The sequence below is a fragment of the Achroia grisella genome, unplaced genomic scaffold, assembly GCF_030625045.1.
Source record: "Achroia grisella isolate CSIRO2021 unplaced genomic scaffold, CSIRO_AGI_Agris_v1 utg461, whole genome shotgun sequence".
NCBI lineage: Eukaryota > Metazoa > Arthropoda > Insecta > Lepidoptera > Pyralidae > Achroia > Achroia grisella.
Window position 1 is genome coordinate 152,561 of NW_026712871.1, and position 26,185 is coordinate 178,745.

The 26,185-nt window shown below is 35.8% G+C and overlaps 3 protein-coding genes across 3 annotated transcripts in view; 1 reads left to right on the plus strand and 2 right to left on the minus strand.

Annotated features, from left to right (window-relative positions):
* LOC131845246 (titin) overlaps window positions 1-13,539 on the minus strand; it is an 89,164-nt gene extending 75,625 nt beyond the window's left edge. Inside the window, exon 1 of the mRNA XM_059194285.1 lies at window positions 12,731-13,539. Within this exon, the coding sequence (XP_059050268.1) occupies window positions 12,731-13,078 (348 nt within the window). The 5' untranslated portion in view covers window positions 13,079-13,539. The remainder of the gene's footprint in view (window positions 1-12,730) is intronic.
* A 934-nt stretch (window positions 13,540-14,473) lies between these two features.
* Window positions 14,474-15,411, minus strand: LOC131845300 (uncharacterized). Its single transcript, XM_059194344.1, has one exon. The coding sequence runs from the start codon at window positions 15,355-15,357 to the stop codon at window positions 14,491-14,493; it is 867 nt and encodes a 288-aa protein (XP_059050327.1). The 5' UTR covers window positions 15,358-15,411; the 3' UTR covers window positions 14,474-14,490.
* Window positions 15,412-15,803: 392 nt separating this feature from the next.
* LOC131845299 (large ribosomal subunit protein uL4) lies at window positions 15,804-26,156 on the plus strand. Its single transcript, XM_059194343.1, has 10 exons — window positions 15,804-15,913; window positions 16,797-16,977; window positions 19,355-19,436; window positions 20,093-20,256; window positions 21,081-21,205; window positions 22,261-22,359; window positions 23,480-23,615; window positions 24,207-24,342; window positions 25,003-25,162; window positions 25,900-26,156. The coding sequence occupies exons 1-10, from the start codon at window positions 15,911-15,913 to the stop codon at window positions 26,122-26,124; spliced, it is 1,311 nt and encodes a 436-aa protein (XP_059050326.1). The 5' UTR covers window positions 15,804-15,910; the 3' UTR covers window positions 26,125-26,156.
* The last annotated feature ends 29 nt before the right edge of the window (window positions 26,157-26,185 follow it).

Here is a 26,185-nt window from a genome sequence, read left to right on the forward strand (position 1 = left end):
TTATTAAAATATGTCCCAGCTTTATAGAAAGATCGCTATCGCAAAGGTTGTCGAGACTATAATTTTATAGTTCGGCAAATCCAATACATAGACGCAAGAGAAGAGACCTATTGCAACAGGATTCATAACCAACTGATGTGTTATTTTGGCTTCGTTACACTTAGTTTCGTTTGAACATCAATAATTTCATAATAGAATGAAAAATACTTGAGTGGCATATGAAAATAAACTTTATGCTAAATATACACGTGGCAGCGATAAGTCGGCCATGACAGTTTCTGATGGACGACTTGGCGAAACGGCCAAGAGTAAGGTCCTCACATAATTTTTAGGGGTAGATGGTCGGAGTCATCTACGTAGGTACCTCCGTTTTGGTCAGTCGCAAAGCTGTTTATTTATAGAATAGAAAGTCCTTTATTCAAATAAACTTAAATTTAAGTACTTTTGGATAGTATATATACATTTTTTGCTACCAGTCATTCTTATCGCAAGAAGAACGAACAAGAAAATGTGCACACAATGGGGGAAACAAGCATACGGTCTATCTGATGGTAAACGGTTACCGTACGTACCGACGTTACCGACGCCTAAAAACGCACGCTTAAATTACCTGAATTCATTACTAGTATTTCTAATAAAATAAAAAATATATCTTTCCAAAATACAATATAACTATTCAAAAGAGTTTAAATTGTGTTTATTTGAATAAATATTATTTTTATTTCTATATAAATAGTATAGAAAAGAATACAAAACCTTCTACGTAAGATGCACTAACAATCAAAATATGTACGCACTGTAATTAACAGTGCAAACATAATTCTGTTTGTTACGTAAATTAAACAGATCAGAAAAACGCTTGGCTCAATTCCAACATAATCAAACGCCATTGTAGCCTGGAGCAAACGACTGTATATTCCGAGCTTTGTGGAATTAATGGTTTCTTTCAGGTAAACTGAAATTGCTGTACAATGTTACCAATAACCGTAAATAAAAAAAAAAACCAAAATATCTTTATTCGTGTAGGTCTATTAGAAACATTTATGATATGTCAAATCTACCGTCAGTTCGGAATGATTTTGAGATGAGAAGAACTAAAAAGAAGCTCACCTCGTATTCTTTACAAAAAAATGTTGTAGGTACATTTTTACAATAATACAGATAATTTTTTTAATTTAAATTTTGGGAGAATAGAGTAACCACCAGTATTTGCTATAGCAAAAGCAAAGTCTAATCAGTGTTCTTAACCCGAACGGACCAGTTTCCAAAAGTGTAAACGAGAGGGGACTGTTAATTTTTTATGTAATTTGAATGGCAAATAAGCTGTCCTCATATTTAAACAGTAGCCGTTGCCTATATACATGAATAGCACTTTTTTTTCGGACTATTAAAATGCTATAGGCTGCATCTGGCTTTTACAGTTTCACCGGATGATAGGGGGCGAGTGCAGGTGGTTCAAATCAAAGGAACGTCTTAAGGACATCAGCCTCCCGCGTGACACTTACGATTTTAGTCTCAGGGCACCACTAGGGGTTCGTCGTAATTTCGACCCCCGTTTGAATTGGACGGGGGATCGATCAATGGGGCGACCTGGGGCGGTGGTGTAGAGCGCCCGGGCGCGGTGAACAGCACTAGGTACATTACGTTATTATGTGACACCTGTTCTCATTTGTTGCCTTTTATCCTGTAATACGTCCTTCGGCATTCCGAAAGACTTCATCTTGTAATCCTGTAATTCTTTTATATTGTAATTAGTGGCTAACGATCCCATTTCTATAACTACGTCACCGAACGCATCACAAATAATGGCGCCAGACGTGGTAGGTATGCAGAAACACAGCCAATTAAGCACAAACACTTGGCAGTAACAACCCGAGTGTGACAGAGGTAGGTCAGTTTCTTATGTCACTATTATCATACCATCTTACGACTTAGCTCATAGTCACGAGTATTGAATTGGACCTCAACTTAAAGACCCTAAGGGGCCGAAACAGAAACATAGCACGTAGAGCATGTATTTCAGACCTACTTCTAAATGCATTACAACAGTCCACCACCTAAGCAAGTGAGTCCCACCAACATGCTGCCCACCTTCATGAAGGAGGACTACTGGCCGAAGGGTGTGGTGTATCGGCGCTACCGTGGCAGATTGCCGCCGTCAGAGCCGTGATCACACAGACAATTTCAACATCTTAATTTTATATTATTTCATATGTATGTTAGTCTATAAGATATTTATAATATGGGCCTAGTAGCCTGAAATAAAAATCAGCATATTGTAGAATTAAAGTGGTAACGTCGCGTAGTCATGAACACCACCGTGGACATGTCAGAATATAAATTTGTGACGGTCTCGGTGGTCTAGCGGTTTAACGCACCGCTTTATTTCCGATCCGTCCTTTACAGTAACATTGCTTTTTTTTATACTACTATGGTGGCAAACAGGCATACGGAATTATACATCATAATAACCCATAAGCTATAAATTTGATGAGGGGGAAACCACAGACACAGCTAGTATATATAAATATTTATGAATTAGTATAATAATAAGACTGGAAATTGATAACCGGGACGATGTGTGATATTATTTAAAAAAAAAACAATGATCTAACGGTAAGCAAGACCTTAATTCAGCTTGTTCTGATTTTGATGGTCAGATATATAGCATTTCAGTGATTTATGACTGGGTACCTGGCACCAGTCCAGGTCTACGTCACAATGTCAACGGCTGGGTTCACGAGACGATGTGGTGACATGTTTATTTCGGTGATTTCTTTGTGATTTCTGGTTTTTGAGGTTTTTTTGGTAAAAAGTACCCTACGCATAATATAATATCTCTGGATAATTCACACAACGCCATCTAGTTTCAAGCTAAGCAGAGCTTGCGTTATGAGTACTACACGCTCATATGTATACACACATCGATACTTCTTTTGTAAATACATACATAATATATATAAGTAATAGCAGTGGCCACACAACGAACACAAATCCTCGGAACGGTGAGGTCGCTTCGTGAAGCCTGTGAGGACACCATGAGACTTCTGCGCTTTTGCGAGTAGCTTGGCTGGATACTTTAGTAGTCTTGGCTCTACACGCACAACGGCCCAAATGAGAGACTAATTCTAATATATTAATTCTTACTTCTAATATACTAACTAATTGGAATATAGAGTCCACCTTAAATTATACAAGTTCTGCTTAGCTTGGAACTGAATGGCGCTGTGTGAATTGTCGTGAGATATTAAGAAAATTTTGTGGTCTCACCTGTTAATGATAGTTTAATTAAACAAATTAATATAAATCGATTAAGTTCGAAAGATAATTGTCACACCAACTCAACGGTGACAGAATTTCTCACAACAACCTCACCTCTATAACGTAACTAATCTCACACTATAACTTGTACCTGTACATTTGGATTACAGTATACTAGCAATCCGCCCCGGCTTCGCACGGATGCATTACAAATCTTTAAAATTCTCAGGTTGTTCTATAACTATTGTGCCTGGACATCATCTCCGTGGAATAGACGACGAGTAACGAATTTCCATTTAAACTTTCATCCCTTATTTTATTTTACTCCCTTAAGGGTAAAATTTTTAGAAACTTTGATTGTCATATTTATTTATATTTAATCAACAGCCTAAAAACTCTTATTAGCATTAAAAAGTAACAGTAAGTAAAAAGACAGTCCTTTTTCAGGGTTTAGACTGTCTGTGTACCAAACATTTAAATAATTCGTTTTGGCATGTTTTGGCGTGACAGACAGAGTTACTTTCGCATTTATAATATTATTAAGGATATAAACCATCCTCTTGAATCACTATCCATTACTGAAAACTGCATTAAAATCCGTTGCATAATTTAAAAGATATATTAAGTGAATATAATGAAATGACTGCGAACAGAGATGAATGGAAGAGAAAATATATTATGTCGACCACAAATAAATGGGATAAGGAAGAAGCAGATGATGACACTGATGATGATGATGATGATGATAATGATGATAAGGGAAAAGAAAGCAGTGGCGAGTTTGTTTTGTACTATGTAAAGATTGTATATTATAGTGTATTGTTCTTTATATTTCAGTAGTCTTAGTTCTTCGATAAGTACGATAACCGGTGGCTACTTTGTATGGTTATCTCTGATTACCCACATTTATTACCATTAATTTATAACAGTAGATCCAATGAATTTACAATATAAAAGAAGATTTAGATGTTGTAGATGGTTTAACACATATTAAGTTTATTGCTTCCGCTTATATTCAATGCCATTCAAATATTGTAATAAATACAATCTAGACACGCGGTAGCGTGTCAAAGCCGAGTTTCAAGTAAACTGGCAAGCAGCACCGTGTGTATATTTACACGAACCATTTGGAGCCACTTTTGAACCCCTCATAACTCAAAAACTCTTTCACACAAACCTGTCAAATTTGGTTCATATATTGAGACTTGCGAGATAAATATGTGTTCCAAATTTCATAAACATATCTCAAACGGTTATTTAGATATTAATGTCCAAAAATCGTCATTTTTATCACTGATCAACTATAGATCAAAATTATAACCCACTTCCAGATGACCTAGGAAGTTCAAATTTGGCATGCAGATAGGTAATTAGGTGAATATAAAGGAAAAAATCTGAAACTGGTAAATTGTTATCATTTTACTACAATTTTTCACTTTAATTGATTCTATTTCAACTTATACTGGACGAACACTAAAATTCTATGAAAACGTCGATAGCCACCAATTGACATTGATCCCTGGCGAAATATCTCATCTTGTACTGGACGGAAACTAATATTGTATGAAAACGTCGATCATTACCAATTTACGTTGACCCCTTCACATCAGTGTCGATAACTAGCAAACTTCAAATATTGCATTGAGCGGTAAACACTAGTTGCTATAATTTAGATTCTGTCTAAAATATACTCGTACTTATAACTAGGAGTATAGTCGAATTTCGTATTTATTATGTTATTAACTGAGATTTGGTATTAATTATTGTTTCAATATTTAGCGCACATCGATAGTGTAAAAGCATTATTTTTATAAATAATTATTAAATAATAGGCATTTCGGTATATTGGCGCCGCGGCGGCGCCGTGTGGGAGCGGTGCGATAAAACTCAATGTTTTGTTTCTCGATATCTAACCTATAAGGTTGCGATTTATGCTACGAAATTCATAGCTTTCTTAAATTATACTTATATATTTGTGGTTATATTATTATTACATTATTTTAGTAAATACGTATGGTATAGACAATAGTTTAAACCAAAAATTAATAACAATTTTAGTATAGTTATAAGTAGGAATGTATAGTTAACTCGAGAATGACACCTCATTGGTAACAAATTGTTTTCTTGAGAATTCAATAGATAACAGTCAATTTGTTACATAATCGTCTTTACGAACTAAAACGTGTCAATACGAAGTTTCAGATATTAAATAATGTATATGTTGAAAGAGAACAATTCCGTATTTGCTTAACATATGCTATTACTATCCACAAATCACAAGGCCTTAGTTTTGGCAGTCCTCTTCTCAACATAGGCTCCTCTATATTTAATAAAGGGGAGGTTTACGTTGGACTCTCCAGAGTTAAAACCTTAGATGGAGTAGGTACGTCTTAACAATTTAGATCCAAGTCACGAGAGCTCTATTGTAGAGTACAACCATCTGTGGACGTTATACCGCCCCGATTTGCCCAAAAATTCCTGATACTGAATTGGCAATGCACTTGAACATTTAAAAGTTACAAGAAAATATAGAAAATAACACAAAAAAAGACAATTATACCCCGTAAATATACGAAAATACAGTAATTTACCAAAAATAATTTGGTATTAATTTAGTTATAAATAAGTACCTCGTATAATTTATGTACAAAAAGTAATGATATCCCATCAAAAACATTAATGTGAAATGATAGCCGAGTTTAATATTATGATATATGCCTTGATTATTGACTTCTACGACAAAAGAGATGAGATCTAAATGGGTGCCAAGTTCAATGGTCTGTCCTGAAATGTGTTTATAACAATATACAATATCATTTCTTCTTATAACTTAGGATAATATACTGTAGCCTAAGGTCTAACTTGGCTAGTTTTCATATACGAAATATACTGTAGCCTTCGCAAGTTCTAAACATGTTACTTGTCGGTTCCTATTTTAATATTAGTAGTAACTAGCAATCGAAAGTAATAATTGGTATATGAGAACTGGCCAAGTTAGAACTTAGGCTACAGTATATTATCCTAAGTTATAAGAAGAAATGATATTGTATATTGTTATAAACACATTTCAGGACAGACCATTGAACTTGGCACCCATTCAGATCTCATCTCTTTTGTCGTAGAAGTCAACAATCAAGGCATATATCATAATATTAAACTCGGCTATCATTTCACATTTATGTTTTTGATGGGATTCTTTTTAATTGATGAATATAGTATTTTTTTATACTACTCAAGTAGCAATCAAACATACGGCCCATATGATGGTAAATGGTTCCAGTACGACGCCTGAAACACCAGGGGTGTTACATGCATGTTGTCAACGATTAAGTAACCTAAATATACCCTTCTTGAAAAACCCTATGCTGTAGTCTCGTTAGAACACTTCGTAAATTATTACTGATCTGACAATGAATCATTGTATACATGCTTGCGCTTTTACGATGAGTATGTAGTTAAAGTAGTCCCCGAGGGTTTATTTTTTCATGTATGATAATAGAATGGTTCACCCTCCTGCGCTAAAAGTTTACGCTGGCGGGGCACCAGTGGAGAATAATAAGGTGAGCATGATGTCAGGTCAGTTAGCCCATAGTGATTAAATAACCAGGAATTAACCACGAAGGTTTCCAAGGAGAACTGCGTGGAGGTCAACCTTACACGGTACAGTGTCAGCAATAAGATCATCAGTCCACATTGCTAACAATCCCCTTTCCCCCCTGGGAGAGGTTTTTTTTTGTGAATGGTAATGGAATGGTTCACCCCTCTGCGCTAACGGTCTACGCTGGCGGGGCACCAGTGGAGAATGATAAGGTGAGCATGATGTCAGGTCAATTAGTCCATCGTGATTAAATAACCAGGAATTAACCACGAAGGTTTCCAAGGAGAACCGCGTGGAGGTCAACCTTACACGGTACATTGTCAGCAATAAGATCATCAGTCCACATTGCTAACAATCTCCTTTCCCCCCTGGGAGAGGTTTTTTTTATGAATGATAGTGGCATGGTGCACCCGCCTGCGCTAACGGTCTACGCTGGCGGGGCACCAGTGGAGGATGACAAGATGAGCATGAGGTCAGGTCAGTTAGCGCATCGTGGTAAATTCGCCATGAATTTATCACGCTGGTTTCCAGGGGGAACCGCGTAGAGGTCGACCTAACATGGTACATTTTTAGCAATGCCGTCCCCTTTCCCCCCAGGGAGAGGGTTTCCTAGTAATGGGAGGCTGACCTCCACGTGGTTCACCTTGGAAACCATCACAATAAATTCCTGGTGAATTTGTCACGACGGGCTAACTGCCCGGACCTCATGCTCATATTATCATCCATCACTGGTGTCCCGCCAGCGTAAACGTTAGCACAATCGGGTGCCATTCATTAAAAATATACGACTCACACTTGACCACATATTTTTATTTATAACAGAGACAGTATTATCTCCTAAACCGACTGTCTGATATTACAACACTACTTGTGATAATAGCTGATAAGCTTAACCTAAAAAATCATCCACGTTATGTCATTCATTACACTGTGAATACGATTTTGAAATCTTTACGTATATATATATATATAATAAAAATAGAACTAACCATTGTCTGTACATCTTATTAATATTATAAACGCGAAAGTTTATAAGTACGGACAGATAATTATTACCCTTTCACGCAAAAACTGAACGGATTTTGATGAAACTGTACAGTAATATAGCTTATACATCAGAATAACATACAGGCTATAAATATGACGCGGGTGAAACCGAGGGCACAGCTAGTGGATAATAACAATAACAGGTAGCATGGGCGTACCCAGTTTTTACTGGATGACAATGGAATGATGCACCCGCCTGCGCTAACGGTTTACGCTGGCGGGGCACCAGTGGAGGATGATAAGATAAACATGAGGTCAGGTTAGTCAGCCCATTGTGAGAAATTGATCAAGAAATTTATGACGATGGTTTCCAGGGGGAACCGCATGAAGGTCAACCTGACATGGTACATTGCTAGTAATGGGTTCATTAGTCCCATTTCCCCCCGGGCGTACCCAGTATCAGTCCAGGGACAAGTCCGAATTTTGTAGGCCAAGTTCTCCACGCATTATTTCTTCTGTAACCCTGAAACGCCGCTGGGTAGGTAGAGTATTATTCTTATGTACATATAAGCTAAGCTATATTATTGTAAGTTTCATTAAAATCCATTCAATAGTTTTTGCGTTTTGTTTTCGGACTACTCTAATGCTGTTGTCCGCATCTGGCCTTTACAGACTATAGGGGGCGAGTGCAGATGGCACTCGAAACCAAAGGAAGGACTTACGGAGCGGCTGAAGGCTAACTCCCGCCCGAAGGATACGACTTATTATGATGGCACCACTAGGGGTTTCCTGGAACCTCGGCGCAGGCCGTCTTAATTTCGACCCCCGTTTGTTTTAGACGAGGGATCGATCGGAGGGGAGGTTTTGCGTAAAAGAGTGAAAAAGAGACAAACATCCATCCCTCCACACTCACAAACTTCCGCGTTTATAATATTAATAGAATGTTAAAAAATTTTGTCATGTCCATAGACGTAGTGAAATCAGAGGCACCCATCCAGATGACTGTACAAAGTGCGGTATGCCTACAAATATTTAATCTGTACCAGGAACACAATTAAAACGAGTTTTATCATTAGTATACTTACATATCATTATCATTAATTAGAGTTTCAATGTTTTCTGCTTACATCACTAGCTTTAAGACTTGTAAATAATTTTGGGACACAATTTTTTTTTCTATTTGTGAAAATGAATAATGTATTTAATGTAACAATTTTTATAATTATATTGCATGCTAAATGGTTTATTAAGGCCAAGCAAGAAAGACTATTAAATGTTTTTATATACTAGCTGTACACGCGACTTCGTCCGCATGGAATTTAACTTTATTTTTCTAAAATAAAAGTAGCCTATGTTACTCCTTATTACATCAACTACCTGCCAATAAAAGTCCCGTCAAAATCGGTCCAACCATTTCAGAGGTTGGCCGGAACAAACAGACAGACAGACAAAAATTATAAAAAATGTTATTTTGGTGTATGTACCTTATTTATATTGATATGCATGTAATATTACAAACACACTCCAATTTTATTTATATATATAGATGATACGGTAACGGTATACGCTAGCGGGGCACCAGTGGATGATGATAAGAAGAACATGAGGTGAAGTCGGTGAGCCCATCGTGGCAAATTCACTAGGAATTACTAGGAATATGATTCGGTAAACAGCTGGTCGGTTAGAAAGTGGTACATTTTAGAATGTTATCACTCTCAGGGCATACTCCAATTTTTGTTTATTCCACAATTTAAGATATCTATGTGACCATGACCACTGAACTATATTGAATTATAGATAAAATGTAACATAGAAAAAAACAGAACATATTTCTGGTAAGAGTTAAATGTGTTGAAATTTATTTAAATGTGATTACATGTGTTGTATGAAAAAGATTACAGAAATGGACCAAGGATGTCTTAGGTTGGTATCCAAGAGAACAGAAAAGAAAATGAGGGTGACCGAAAAAGAGGTGGAAGGATGACATAAGGGCAGTGGATGGACCAACATGGAGAAGGAAAGCGTTGAACAGAGGAACATGGAGTCTTGTAAATGAACATAGAGTCTTGTAAATGAACATGGAGTCTTGTAAATGAACATGGAGTCTTGTAAATGAACATGGAGTCTTGTAAATGAACATGGAGTCTTTTGGAGGAGGCCTCTGTCTTAGGACAAGCTGATGTACCTAGGCAGAGTAATAATAAATAAACAAAACCAACACTAACTTTACTAAGGCTATAAATAAATAAAACATGTGTTGTGGTTGTATGTAAAAATGTTATAACACAGTTATTTATAACATACTGTCAGAAATAATACTACAATATTACCATATCGTTATTAGCATCATCATTTTAACCTTTTCCATTAGTAATAATGAGATAGAATCATAAATTATGTGGTTGACTTTATACAAAGTGAATACTCACAGCCTTAATTATTTCAGGCACCAAGCTGCTTGCTTTAATAATAATAATCATCTGAATTCACACAACGCCATCTAGACACAAGTTAAGCTAACTAAAGCTTGTATTATGGAGACTAGACAATTGATACAAATACGTAGATTTTTTTTTTTAAATATATACATATTATACATAGAAAATACTAAGACTGATACAAACAATCATACTCATGAATACAAATTTTTGTAACTGATGAGAAATTGAATCCAGGACCATCGGAAGTAAGGCAGTGTGCTAAGCCGTTAGACCACAGAGGTCATCACAATTTGTATGATAGGTTTCAGTCAAAGGTTTTTTTTCTATGCTGCATATTAGAAATCTGTTTATTTTTAAATAATAGTGTAATGTATGTAGCTGATGTATCTTAAATGTAAAAGCTTATATCCCATTCAAGTGATGAGGCTGGTCCAATAATGAGATAGGGCAGTGGAAATATATAGTCAGAGGAATGATATCATAATCATTCTGAATGGTAATGCATGAGTGGTCCTATGTCACATGATAACATGATGTCCATAGTGTTGATCATGTACCTAAGTAGTTACCATTTACAAGGCTATCAGTTGGTTTACTCTGAATGGTAATGCATGAGTGGTCCTATGTCACATGATAACATGATGTCCATAGTGTTGATCATGTACCTAAGTAGTTACCATTTACAAGGCTATCAGTTGGTTTACTCTGAATGGTAATGCATGAGTGGTCCTATGTCACATGATAACATGATGTCCATAGTGTTGATCATGTACCTAAGTAGTTACCATTTACAAGGTTATCAGTTGGTTTACTCTGAATGGTAATACATGAGTGGTCCTATGTCACATGATAACATGACGTCCATAGTGTAGATTATGTAAATAAGTACAGTCTGCCGTACTTCATGGTTAAAAAACATCAGGCAGTGGTTTGGTTTCAGCACCAGGTCCCTTTTCAGGACCGCCGTGGACTTAGTAAAGATTGCCATAATAACAGCCTCCGATAGGAGATGGCACCTAAAGAAAGAGAGACCATTTACCTGTAGTTGGTTTATCATTCCAATTACAAGATCATGATACTGGCAACACTAGTAATAGTTATTAGAACACTTCTGTTCTATTTTACCATTGGTCTAAAACAATATGTTCAAATTTGAATTCAAAATATCTTTATTCATGTAGATTTGACATATAAGAGTCTGTAATAGACCTACTATTGCAGATACTATTACAGACTCTTATATATATATGACGAATAAGGATTCAACCGCATAAAGATAACCTTGTATTTCCATTTTGAACCCCTTACAACCCTTTTTTCGCATTAAAAAGTAGCCTATGTCCATCCTCGGCGTCTAGACTATCTGCGTACTAAATTTCATTTAAATCGGTTCAGTAGTTTTGGCGTGAAAGCGAGACAGACAGACAGACAGACAGAGTTACTTTCGCATTTATAATATTATAAGGATTAATATATTTTTTTTTTATCTTTATGTATATTGTATTAGTATCTGTATTTTGGACATTATATTTTTATGTTTAGTTTTAATTATTTTGACATTTTCATAAAAAATATAATTTGCACATTTTAACCCACTCAACACTTCCTATGCCACGCTCTATTGGGTTGACTGGAAGAGATCTCTTTTAGAGATAAGTCCTCCTTTGTTAACATTAGCTGTAATTAATTTACTTATAAATGTATTTAAGTGCAATAAAGAATATTTATATATTGTGAAATCTCCATGATAAAGATATTTTGAATTTGAATTTGAACCATCAGTTCGGAATGATTCAAGATGAGAACTGACAAGTAACTCAGCTTTTATTCTTTTCAAATAGATGTTGTACATGTTTATATGTATGTACATAAATATTACACAACATTATTTATGTATGCATTGTGCAATAATTTACTTATTCTCATTATACATTATAACATAGTTTACATACAGTTATATGATTTTTTGTATGTTCAAGTAGTATAAAAGGAGCACATTTCTTGGCATGCATGCATATAGTAGCATATGTTTCTTTTATCTATGGTTATTTAAAAAAGCACATGTTTAAAACACAAAGTCATAAAATCCAGTTAAAGTGACATCCGATAAGCAAATAATACTATTTTCAGGTTATCTAATGTCCTTATGAGAATTAAACCTGAATCGAATACCACTGTATAATTCTGTAGCTTTTATAATTACTGTAAAAAAGGTGCTTACACAGTTTTATGCAATAAGTATTTTATTCCAAGTAAATATAATGTCCAAAATGGTTCGACTTTGCTCGTTAACTGTATTGCCGAATATTGAAAATGTGGTTGTAATACCCTATTCACATCTTTATTAATATATATCATTATTATACATGATTTCCATATTCATATTTGTACAACAACAATACACATGTATTTAAGAGCCCATTGTTTACATGTTAACACTTACCTGCCAAGGATTGACTTTCGGTATTGGTGCCTCCACAAACTTCTTTGGCTGGGCATCTTCAGATTGTTGCTGCTGTTCGGCACTGGGCTGAGGCTCGGATTGAGGCTGCGGCGTCTTGTGGGGCCGTGGGGGAGCTCGCCTCTCCCGGTCTCTCCTCCCTTTCCCAGGACGGCGCCCGTGCGATATGACCGGCACGAAGCCCTCCTCCTCCTCGTCATCATGCCTCGGTGGCGCGTCCGCCACCTCCTCTGACGACTCAATGTTTTCTTTATTGCTATCACCACCTCTAAAATTTAGCACCGACGCGTAAGAGGGACCGGCCCCCTCGGACGATACGCGAGCGGCCATGCCGTCACCACCTCGTTATGTAAGCGGGGCGCGCGCTCCGCGCCGACGGTCACGAGCGCGCGACCATGCTCCTCAGCACGGCATCGTGCCGACCTAACCCAAGTAATGGAGATTGACACACGGACGCGCACCAAGCCAAAGCCGAGCGAATGTAGATCGACTGTCACGAAGAACTGTCGCTATTTAACGTGGAACGAAAGAAAATATAGGAACACCACTCGGAGCACACCGGACTGACCCTGGCAAAACCGTATTTACATCAAAAAAAATCACTTCCGTCGGACAATTCCAACTCTTTTTGCACACTGGATGCTCCCTATGCACTGTATCTATCGATCTAGTATACAATACACTTTGAAATCGGACTTCCGGAATAGAAAATCACTAAAGAACTATATTTTGTTCACTATTCTCACATGTGGTCGGACGCCCAAAAAGGGATTTTTCCGCAACACACACGGAACTTGCAAAGGCTGTGACTTCTAAATTTACACGGCGGACATTTTGTCACTAGAGGGCGCTGTAACATCATTGACAGCAGGTGCGTTCAAATAAGTCAATAGGTATACAGTGAATATTAATTTACACATTGCAGTTTGCATAATAGAAATACACTCTACAAGTAAACCGTATAAAGAGTAATTATATAACACAATATGAACTTACAATACTCCTCCTTTACAAAATTACAATTATTGCAAAAAAATTTAATTCGCATGAATGCTATCATAGCCAAAAATCACATTCATTCTTCAAACTGAAACGTTTACGAATCTTGTTAGCGATAATCCTGAATTGCGCAATAATAGAAAAACAGAAATTACCCGTTTTCCTATGTGACCTATATTTACTTTTGTATTATATCCGGCAAAAATATTAAGACCAAAATAAGAATAAAAAGAAATATTCCAAAATAAAGTACAATATCAGCTACCAATATTTTTTTAAGGAAATATTCGTAATATTTTTTCTCTGTTCTAAATGAAATTGTAAATAAATGCCTTCAATTAAACTTGAAAATGTTTGATATTTCTTCCTTATATTTTTACCAAGAATTCATTCATTCCTAATCCACGCCTTTGTCGGTGGAACTTTTGCAGGAAATAACATATAATCAAGGTACGGTAGTGCCCCCTACAAGTCAATAAATTGTGCGTTTATGTAACTTTCATTAGTACTCAAATCGTAATTTCAGCTCGTTTACTACATAAACTTCTTGACAAAAACATTAAAAGTGTAGGAATTCTTATTTCATTTATATATCTATTTAGAACATATTGAAATAATATAAATGGCTCTAAATAATAATTAATGGAAAATACTATTTGTGATGAAAATATTTATTATTCCATTTACATACATTCAGGATTAGTTGGGCAATACATACCCAAGAAATTTCTACAATTTCTGCATTAGTGGGACACATTTTTACATGATCTCAAAATATACGGTAAAGGTGCGCAGATCCAACAACACAATAAACATAAAATTATTGCACAAAAATGCGTACATAATGTTATTTTAGTTGTTACTACAGTCATCCCTGTGTAACCGCAGACAGGGCACAGCGCTGGCATGGGTGTGAAGCCAAAGTGATGGACTCTAGGAGCTGGGATGGGAATAGTATCTAAAAAAATATCAAAAGAAGCGGCGTAATGCGGTGGAGGTGTATGGTGAACGAAAGAAGAAGAAGGTATGAATGTGCTAATGATTCTTGGCCGTCTTCTAATTGTCATTTGTCTTAATACAAAAGAATACGAGGGCGGAGCGCTACATAGTGAATCTGGTGGTGATAATTCAGGTGATTTGGAATTATCTTCAATCACCCTTTGATTTGTTGATAAATCTATCTCATTAGTAGTTTTTCTGTTGTCTAACTTTAGGACAGAAACATTTGTAGAACTTTCGTTTAATTTTGATAATGCCTGTAAAAATAAAGACTGTGGTTGGCCGGGTTTTAAAATAATTTCCATAGGCGAAGATAAATTCGTCATAAGACAAGGTTGATTAGTTATAACCGAAGAATTATTACAGAAAACAAAGGAGAGAGGTGCGGCTAATGTATTTGTACTATTTTGTAGTTGATTTACGTGTGGTGATAATGATGATGAGATACTGAACGATTTCGGGGTTTCTAAATTAATACATTCTGCAGCTTTCTCATCATTTGAGTTAGGAATAATTTCTGTTGATTTCTCTGAATCTTGATTATCTTGTGATATAGTTTGTATATTTACATCTTCATCATGGCTACACATAGGAGCTCCTTTATTATTCATTTTATTTGATTCATTTTATTCATGCGGTAAAAATTAAATAATTAAAAAATGAAATAATTAATTATTACAATTGTCAAATATGTCAGTGAAAATATATGTATTGTCATTACTTAGCTTGGTTTCCATTCATGACCGCAGATAACTTTAGGATTATCTCATGTATTATTGACTAATTAGGCATTGTATAGAATGTCTTTGCCGATTTATTATTTAAAAAGAATGTTTATAAAGTCTACACACATGTATCTCTAACTGAAATTTCTATAATTACATTAAATTTATTATGAAGACAATAATTAAACAATTACACAAAAAAGTATACAATATATATAAATTTATATTACTACTAAAAGCCTCGAATTTTAATAAATAGAATATTGTTAATAATTTAATTTCACATATCCGCATATTATTTTATATGGCAACTGTCCTTTAGCGCTGTCACATTTTTCCGAAACGTTTCCGGTCTTTTTACTCCTCCGTGGCATGGCGGATTGTCTTTACCGCCGCTAATAGTGTTTTTTTGGAGGATAACATTCGCTAATATAGCGAAATGGTAAGTTCATATCGAGAAGATATATTTAATTCCTATAAATATTGTGAAAAATACGAAATATCTTATGTGTTGGTCCTCACTTTAATCCGTAGAAGTTTGGCGTAATGCCCCACGTGTTTGGTAATAAAATCGTGAAATATCAACAATTATCATTAATAATTATTTTTTAATGCTATATTATTTCAATGTAGTGTTCATTTGCTTATTAAGTACAATTTATACAGTGTAATAACAGTACTTTGTACTGCAAGTACTATGAACATGGTTCTACGAATCATACTCCTACATCCTGAATCTATTGAACATTTTAAAGGGTTATTCTTGAATATTCGAATAATATATTGTTTGTGACAGTCATTGTGATTATAATATGTTTATTTAGTCACCTAAAACTTTATTTGTGATTCGAATCACAAAATATTTTCAGGTTAGTTTTGTCTAATTGTTATTCAATTCTTTGTTAGTTCGACATGTACTTATATATTAAATACTGAGTACTATTATCTATTTATTTCATTAATTATCAATTAGAATGTAGGTACCCCTAACTCTTCCTGGTTACTCCATCCATGGGCCTTCAGGTACAGAAAGGGGTAAATTATAGTTCCCATTGGAAACATTGTATAGTTGTTCTAACTTACATTGTGTCGACTTGTGGAACACATTTGACTACTTAATCATCAGTGTATATATATATACTTATAATTTTTCTGATAGACATAACCTTAGTGTAGTTGGCTGCATAATTTCATTTTCACAATGTGCTATCTATTGTTATTTTCTTTCTGTGAGAGGAACAATGAAGAGTTTTTAATTTAATTTAATTTCTGATTAGTAAGTACAGTTTACTATAATCCCAAATATATAATTAATTCTGTTTCAGAGTCTGTCTGTAGCCCGACCGCTCGTGTCGGTGTACTCTGAGAAGAGTGAGGTGGTAGCTGGGGCGTCGCTCTCTCTGCCCTTCGTCTTCAAGGCGCCCATCCGCCCTGACATCGTCAATGATGTCCACATTTCATTGTCTAAGAATGCGCGCCAACCCTACTGTGTCAGCAAGGAGGCAGGTGAGTCATATACTCGTGTTTCATCACATTGAACCATGAATTAATTAAAGCAGTAATAAAAATCTTTTTAGGAGACTTTTTATTAATAGTAAAAGAATAATGGTGTGCTAATTATTTACACATTGAACCAGTGGAGAATAACAATAAGTCAAGTGAAGAATTCACTAGAAATTAGACTGATTCAAGAGGAAGGTTTATATTTATATTACACTAGCTGATCCTGTAGTTGGTGTCACCACATGAAATTTATAGCTTATATGTTATTCTGATTTCTAATTTTATAATAATATATATAGGTTATACATGTATTATTAAAAATGTCATCAAAATCAGTTCAGTAGTTTTTTTGTGAAAGAGTAAGAAACATCCATCCATACTTACAAACTTTTCCGTTTATAGTATTAATTAAAAGGATGTATATCCCTACAAAGCCTGGCAGGGGTAGTTAGTAATCTTAAAATAATCTTTTAAATAGATGTTTTTTTATATAAATAAGTACAGTGTAACAAGTAAGAGGCATGTGATAATCAACATAGAAATCGCTATGCACTCATTATTAGTGTAATCAGATAATATTGTCAGTGCTATGTATTTAAAATTTTTCTACAAAAACATTATTATCGTTAACGAATTCTTCAATTTTATAGTAAGCTTTTTTGCAAAGGAAGTGTTTTATTTGACATTTAAATCTTTTTTCTGGCAGATTTATAACAGACTCTGGTATTTTATTGTAAAACCTTACGCAATTGAAACTTAGTGTTCCTTATAATCATTGTAAAGAAATTCCTTTACCATTGAATCTATATTAATGTATAAGAATCTGAGTTCTTGCACTAAATGTCCACATACAGATAGCCTGTCATGCTCCTGTGTGTTACTGCGGATTAGTGCTACAGTGACGTAATCATATGGCGTTCCGGGCCTTCTCCATAGTCGGTACGGGTGCATTGTGGCTACTACAAGTAATAATAGGTCTTTAATCAACCAGCCTGGACATATCTTGTCTGGTTGACTAAACACCTTTAGATTAAGAGGTAATACAGTCAGCAGAGATAAATTTTTTTTTTTTTTTTTTTTTTTTTTTTTCTCTCTATCTGCGATCAGCCCTTCCGGCTATAATCAGATTTTTTGAAGTTATTGGCTTTTTGAGATGAGGCCCCTCCAGTAAGGTGCCATCTCATTTACTTTCTTTAGATGTTGGCAAGGCGAGCTCTTTTTAATCTAGATGGACAGTTATTTATATCCAGTAGTTTTGAAGCTAACTGGTTCTTATGGCCGGCTAATCTGTGTTTATATCTTCCACAGGCTTTCTGTATCTCTTCTTTTACAGTTGGAATTTCTAGATGTGTATGTAGTTCAATGTTTTTTATGAACCAAGGAGCTCTGGCTATGGTTTTTAATGCCTTGTTTTGGAAGCGCTGAAGAATTTCTATGTTAGAGTGTGAAGCTGATCCCCATAGTTCCATTGCATATGTCCACACTGGTTTTATGATGCTCTTATAGATGAGGAGTTTGTTTTCCAGACTTAATTTAGACTGTCTACCTATCAGCCAGTACATGTCTTTAAGTTTTCTATCAGCTTGGTTTTTTTTTGCTTTTATGTGGTCTCTCCAAGTAAGTCTTCTGTCCAGATGCATTCCGAGATATTTTACCACCGTTTGTTGTGGCAAAATAGTTCCATCTAAGGATACTGGTGTGCAATTTCCTCTTTTCAGTGAGAATGTGATATGGACCGACTTTGTGGTGCTCACTTGAATTCTCCACTTATTCAACCATTCTTTAATTCCATTCAGATGTTTCTGAAGCTCTGTAGATGCAATATGTGGGTCTTTATTACATGACAGCACTGCTGTGTCGTCTGCATATGTTGCTGTAACTATACCATTAGTAGTGGGAAGGTCAGCAGTATATATTGTGTACAATACTGGGCCAAGGACAGAACCCTGTGGCACTCCGGCTTTTATTTCAAAATAATCTGATAGGTGATCTTCATACTTAACATGAAATATCCTATGTTGTATATAGGACTTTAAGAGCATATAAATGGTGTTGAAGTATGTTGTGAAGTATGAGTCCTATAGTTTCAATGGTAATAAAAAGGTGCACACGCTAACGGTTTACGCTGGTGGGGCACCAGTAGAAGACGATAAGATGATCATGATGTCCATTAGTTAGCCGAGAAATTTATCATGATGGTTGGAGGTCAATCTAACATTGTACATTGTAATCATCAAATATGTGTGATATAATTTACATATAGATTCTTATTGACACGCAAGACGCCAGCAGTGTGCGCTAGAGACGACGTAAGGCTTCCTTCTCTTTCCCACATTATTATATTAATTTTGAAAACTAAACAACGTCCATTTGTTATCAGGTCACCAAACCAGTGCCGAGTCCTGGGGTACCGGCCGTGCTGTAGCCCGTATACCTCGTGTACGCGGTGGTGGTACCCACAGGTATGTGTTAAGCTATTTATGATTAAGGTGATGATCTTGGCTGTCAAGTTGTTTAGCTCACCACTTTACTTTTGATAGTCATGGGTTCAATCCTACGATGATTCAATTCCTCACATGGTACAAACATTTGTATGGATGACTATGATGATTTGTATCGGTCTGGGTCTTTTCTATGTATATTGTGAATGTATTTACAGAAAAATATATCTATGTTTTTATGTCAGTCGTTTAGTAGCCGTAACAAAAGCTCTACTTTACTTGAGACAAGATGGCGCTGTGACAATTCTCCAGAGATTATTATAAGTAACATGTACAACATGATGCTCGTAGTCGACAGGGATCTCCCCAAACATATGAAAAAAATTCTATAACAAGAATCTGTGCCCTTTATACCAACTCGCAGCTGTGATAAGGACAAAATATGACAGTTTTTGGATTGTTCATATTATTGTTAAATTTTTATGAAATAATTATAATTATATGCTAAAAAATATGCTATATGTTAAACAACGTAAAACTATGCCAAATCTAGCATAATTAATTACAGCAGACCAGTCCCTACAAGCAGCAGGTTGCTACTGAAACCTTGAGACTCTTGAGTATTATGGTTAGGAATGATACTTTGAAGTTATAGGCTAATAGTAGAGTTGTGCCAGGTCCGGACAGGGTGCGTTCGGTAACATGTGCCGTGGAGGCCGCATGTTCGCGCCCACGAAGCCCTGGCGCCGCTGGCACCGCCGCGTCAACCTCCGCCTGCGACGAGCCGCCATCGCAGCCGCGGTGGCCGCCGCTGGCGTCCCCGCCCTCGTCCAGGCCAGAGGTACCGTCCACCGTTCATTCTCCATTGCTTTTACACATCAAATATAAGCACACTGGTAACATTATTTATTTTTTCATGTAATTAGAATGACATAGGTGGCAACCGTCCCATATATTTTAAGTTTTTGTATTTTATGTTGGGCTAAAAAGGACTTGTATCCAGTAAAATATTAAATAAATAAAAAAAAATAAAAATACATGAAGAGCGTCATGGACTATAGCCTTTAAACCTACGTTAGTCATGTATGTTTTAGCGCCAATTTGTCATTGCAAAATGGCATTTGACTGATAAATAAAAATATAATAATTCTCTCTTATCTACTAAGAGAGAATTATTATATTTTTATTTATTTAAGAATAGAATAGAATAGAATAGAAAATCATTTATTCAAATAAACTTAATTTAAGCACAACGAGCAAGAAACTTGTGTGTTGCTCTTTTAAATAATCCTTGTAAGTTTACATTTACAAGTCGAAACGTGTGAATACAAACTACCAACAAGCACTAATTTTTGGGTCAAATATAAATATGCAATAAGATTAAATCAGTCGTAGTGATAAGATTAAGTTCTATTTTGTGTTATGGGCATTAAGTTGTCTAATGCCCATAACACAAAATAGAATATAATTTCTTTAACTCATTTTACACAATAATGACATAAGAAATATAATCAACAATTTACTCATTAAAAAACAGAGTCAATGTGGATCACAACTCAGCATAATGCTGGAGACATAGTTTCCAGAGCTGATTTTAGTCCAGTTTTAAATATTCTATAACATAGTGTTTAAATATCTACTCTCTAACAACATTACTTGTAACAGGTCACATAATTGACAAGGTGCCAGAAGTGCCACTGGTGGTCTCCGACAAAGTGCAAGAGATCAACAAGACCAAGCAGGCGGTGATCTTCCTCAGGCGCATCAAGGCCTGGTCTGATGTGCTCAAGGTAAGCATATTTCTATATAACATAAGATGGCCTTGTGATCTAGCAGTTTAGCACATCTCTTTCCGATGGATTGATTCCTCGTATGATACCAATATTTGTATGTATCAGTATATGTGTTTTCTTTTTTTAGAATATTAATTTATGTAATTTATGTCAAGTATACTCAGTCGTCCCATATTCTATTCACATTCAAGATCCTCTTGTTTATGATTCTAAATGGGACGAGATGATATTCCATAACCAACAAACGGATTGGAACACTTTCTTTTCTGTCATAGACAATGGAATACATATATATAGAATAGCAGAGAGGGTGGACTCACGGCACCCTCTGGGTTATATATAGACCGTTTTGTCTCGATTTGTCCTTTGTCTCGATTTTGTCCTCTAAATTTTGTTATAAACCAAAGATGTTATGGATATGAAATTTCGGATATGGATAGGTTTCGGATATAGGAATGATTATCCGTTAGTTACGGATAATATTTTATTAAGGAATTTCAAAAGTAAAATACAAATAGCTAATAAAATGGTTATATTACATAACGTGTCTCAATTAGGCTCCGACCCTATCCGATATTGACCGAAACTTTTATTTCTGATTCGGTTACGGTTACGGATATTTTTTTACATCGGATATCCGATACAATCGATTGCGTTTATGGATCTCCTTAACATCCCTGTTATAAACAACAATTGTAATGGGGTAAGGGACCGTTTGGACATATGTAAAATGCATATGCCAATAGATATTGGAAGGAATTTTCTTGTTTTCACATCATCTTATTTCCAAATTACGCATGATTCCTCGCTCAGTACAAATATTGGTATTCATGACTGTATTGATCTGGGTGTTTTGTGTTATGTATGTATGTAGAAAAGACCCAGACAAACAAACATACTGATTGTTTGTATCGGTCTGTGTCGTTTCTATGTATCTATATATTTATATCTGATGTTTAGTACCCATAAACACAAGCTCTGCTTAGCTTGACCCTAGATGGCGCTGTGTGAATTATCCTGAGATAGTATTCTTATTATAATTTTTTGTACAGGTATACAAGTCGCAACGTCTGCGCGCCGGCAAGGGTAAAATGCGTAACCGCAGACGCATCCAACGCAAGGGACCTCTGATCATCTACAATAAAGATCAGGTAAGTTCCATCAAATATTGAACTACAGAAAAAAATATTGAGGGGTTTGGGGTATTACCAGGTGCTTCAACCTGAATGAAATTTGACCAGCTGTCTCACTATCTTGGTCAAATATATCACGCCTTTTTTCGACACACGTCGAAATTTGTAAGCTGCCAAACTCCTCAAAATAAAAACAGTTACATCACCTTTGACATGCAGTTTTAAGAAGGCAGTGGAATTACAAGATAACATGTAAGACGTCGTAAGCACCAAACTCCTCAAAATAAAAACAGTTTCATCACCTTTGACATGCAGTTTTAAAAAGGCAGTGGAATTACAAGATAACATGTAAGACGTCGTAAGCTCCAAACTCCTCAAAATAAAAAAAAGTCCATCACCTTTGACATACAGTTTTGAGAAGGCAGGGAAATTACAAGATAAGCTGCAAGACATCCAAAGTTTTCAAAATAAAAACAGAATTTGACATGAGTTTTAATAACAGCGGAATTTAATGATAACGTGATGATCGTAGTTCTGGTCATGTATATAGGCGACGGTTACAGCTTACCATCAGGTGTTTGTCATTCCGAATAATAAAAAAATCTCCCCGGAAAGCCTTACTGATATTGTTCTATGCAATGTTAGTTACGATAATCGGGGGTATATTGACTTTCCCAAAGGAAACATTAGCAGCAGCTGTAAGCTGGCTAGTGTGTCGACATGAGGAACACAATTATTCCATAAATTTAGTGGCATCTGGTTTCAGTATATAATTTTATATAAGCATTAAAGTATGAAAGTTAACGATAAACTTTAACATATAATTAATTTATTGGTTTACCATACAAAAATTTATGGGGTATTGCAAATATGTAACATCTGTATGTGTGAAAGAGAAGGAAGCTTATGTTGTCTCTATCGCACACTGCTGGCGTCGTGCATCCATTAAGCTGTGAACGGCTGAGAACTGTAGTGTGTGTCTTTAGGAAGACAAACAGTACAACATTACAATAGGGGGAAGGGGGAAGGGAAAATTTCGTAAATTAGACTGGCTGCAACAAAGACGGGGCCAAAAATTAATTAAATTAATATAACGTAATTTATTGATGGCTCTATAGTATTAATTCTTAATTTCCAGGGCTTGTCGCGTGCCTTCCGCAATATTCCCGGTGTGGAAATGCTGCATGTCAACAAGCTAAACCTGCTTAAACTGGCTCCTGGAGGCCACATTGGCCGCTTCATCATCTGGACCCAATCTGCTTTCAACAAGCTCGGTGAGTTCATTACTCCCATGTCACCTTCATAACTACTTAACACAATCAGGATCGCCGTCAGTTTGTCTGAAAAAAAATAATCCCCAGATAGCCTTACTCTTTTTGTTCATTACAATTGGAGTTACGATAATCCGGGGTATATTGACTTTCCCAAAGGAAACATTAGCAACAACTATAAGCTGGCTAGTGTGTCGACATGAGGAACACAATTAACTCCATAAAGGATCTTTTAAAGCCTGTATAAACAATATAATGGGTACTCGATGTGTAGGGTCAAACAAACCTTATTGGTGCTGGAAGTGAATTCAAATTTGTCTTTAAGGTGGTGCTGTCTAAACACCAACTTTGCATCCAACAAGCCTCCCAACTTTCGCTCAGTGTGTTGGTAATATAATAATACCACTAAGCTGCTAATTAAATTACTGAATAACTTAATTCACGCGGACTCTGGAGACTGCTGACTGCTGTATCAGACAACACATGATCAATCTGATTATGATAGGACCTGGTCTTCCTCCGGAAGTGAATGGATGGACCATTCACTTTCGTTCTCACTCCTGATTATCTTTTTAATAAGCACTTTAATTTCAGATGCCCTATTCGGCTCATGGAAGACCCCATCAAAATTAAAGAAGAACTTCAACCTTCCTCAGCCCAAGATGGCCAACACTGACCTCAGCCGCCTGCTGAAGTCGGACGAGATCAGAAAGGTGCTCCGCGCTCCCAAGTACGTACAGAGAATGATAATAAGACTGCTAAAAATATGTAAAATATGAGTACATATGTAATGCAATAATGTTTGTATTAAACACTTTATTGGTCCAAAAAATCTAATTGTTACTGGACCAGAATTTTAAATAACTTTTCCAAGTGTCTAGCCCCTATATTTATTAAATTAGTTTATTAAAACAGGTTAATTAACAATTCTTCATCAAAATTTATATAAATATTCTAGTTATATCCCGCGCCAGTGACCGAATTGAACACTACTAGTATTTAAATTCAAATTGAAAAATCATTTATTCATGTAGGGCATTTTTACCGCGTATGAAATAATTTTTTTTTATATTATAATTTTTTTCATGCCATCCAATTGAGAAGTACTGGCAAGAATCTTAAGTGAATAACTTTTTTCTTTTTTAAAAGCCAGTTTATTTACATATATAACATTACCCTTATATAATATTATTTAATATATATAATATTACACCTCAATAATGTAATTTTTTTATAAATTTATGATTTTTTATATGATGATATACTCTATCAGAGCATTGGGTTATGATTACCATGATTACTCAATCACGTTGACACTTTCTGATCAACATTCCAGCTTCCCAAATGCCACCAAAGTTAACCGTAACTAAATAATACAAATTATTTACAGCAAACGTGTGATCCGTGCTACGAGGAAACTCAACCCGCTGACCAACACTCGCGCTATGTTGAGATTGAACCCGTACTCGGCTGTACTGAGGAGGAAGGCCGTATTGGACCAGGCCAGAATCAACAACCAGAGGGCGTTGGTGTTAGCTGAGAAGCGAGGGGTGAGTATTTGATTCAGGGATGTTAGGGAGCTACGTAACCATAACCGAAACTATCGGCTATCCGATATAAAATAATATTCTTAACCATAACCAAATCCAAAATAAGAGTTTCGGATAATACCGGATAGGGGCAGAGCCGAATTGAGACACGTTATGTAACCAAATTATTAGCTATTTGTATTTTCCTTTTGAATATCCATAACTGAAATTAACGGATAATCCGAAATAATTTCACATCTGCATCCGTATCCGTATTCGGTATAATAACCATTACTATATCCGAAACCTATCCGTATCCGAAATTATCCATAACATCCCTGATTTGATTATCAAATATGAGTTTCCAGATGGTGTGTAAGACATTTGTGGCGTGCAACTGTTGACTGTTTTTTGTCTTTATTATGTATCTATATCTAAAGGTGCGATCTATATATAATTGTTATTTAGTTAACTAAACCACCTTCAAATATCACTACATTCCATAAGGTTGGCTGGTAGAGAATGCTCGTAGCATTAAGCCTGCCTATTATACAATTCAATTAAGATTAAACAAATATATAATGTTCAGTAAATCACATAAACAGTTTGTATCCAATTTTACATGATGATATTCTCTAACAGAGCATTGGGTTATGAAATCTATGATTACTCAATCACGTTGACTACTACTGACTACCAATCGCTTACGAAAACAACTAACAAAAGCCGAACATTGCTAATTTCATCGAATTTTCTAGATCAAGCTGCCGGCCAGCGATCCCGCGGTTCGAGCGCAGAAACTCCGTGAATGCAGAGCCAAAGCTAGGAAGGCAGCGGCCGCTAAACGACCCAAGAAGCCAGCGCCGAAGAAAACACCACCGCCGCCCCCCAAAAAGAAGGCAGAGAAGGGCAAGGACGGCAAACCAGCGGCAAAAGTGGCGAAGCCAGTAGCGAAAGTTGCAAAGCCAGCACCCAAAAAGTGATTTGGACTAAATATAAATAAAGTTATATAAAATTATATTGATGTTTATTTTTGACTAATGA

What these genes read in the sequence shown, in the direction of transcription:
- LOC131845300 (XM_059194344.1), bottom strand. Translation starts at nt 15,357, where the DNA reads ATGAATAATAAAGGAGCTCCTATGTGTAGCCATGATGAAGATGTAAAT.
- LOC131845299 (XM_059194343.1), top strand. An exon ending in CCTGGTCTGATGTGCTCAAG is followed by an intron (nt 21,206 to 22,260) that starts GTAAGCATATTT and finishes TTTTTTGTACAG; the next exon opens with GTATACAAGTCGCAACGTCT. An exon ending in TCATCTACAATAAAGATCAG is followed by an intron (nt 22,360 to 23,479) that starts GTAAGTTCCATC and finishes CTTAATTTCCAG; the next exon opens with GGCTTGTCGCGTGCCTTCCG.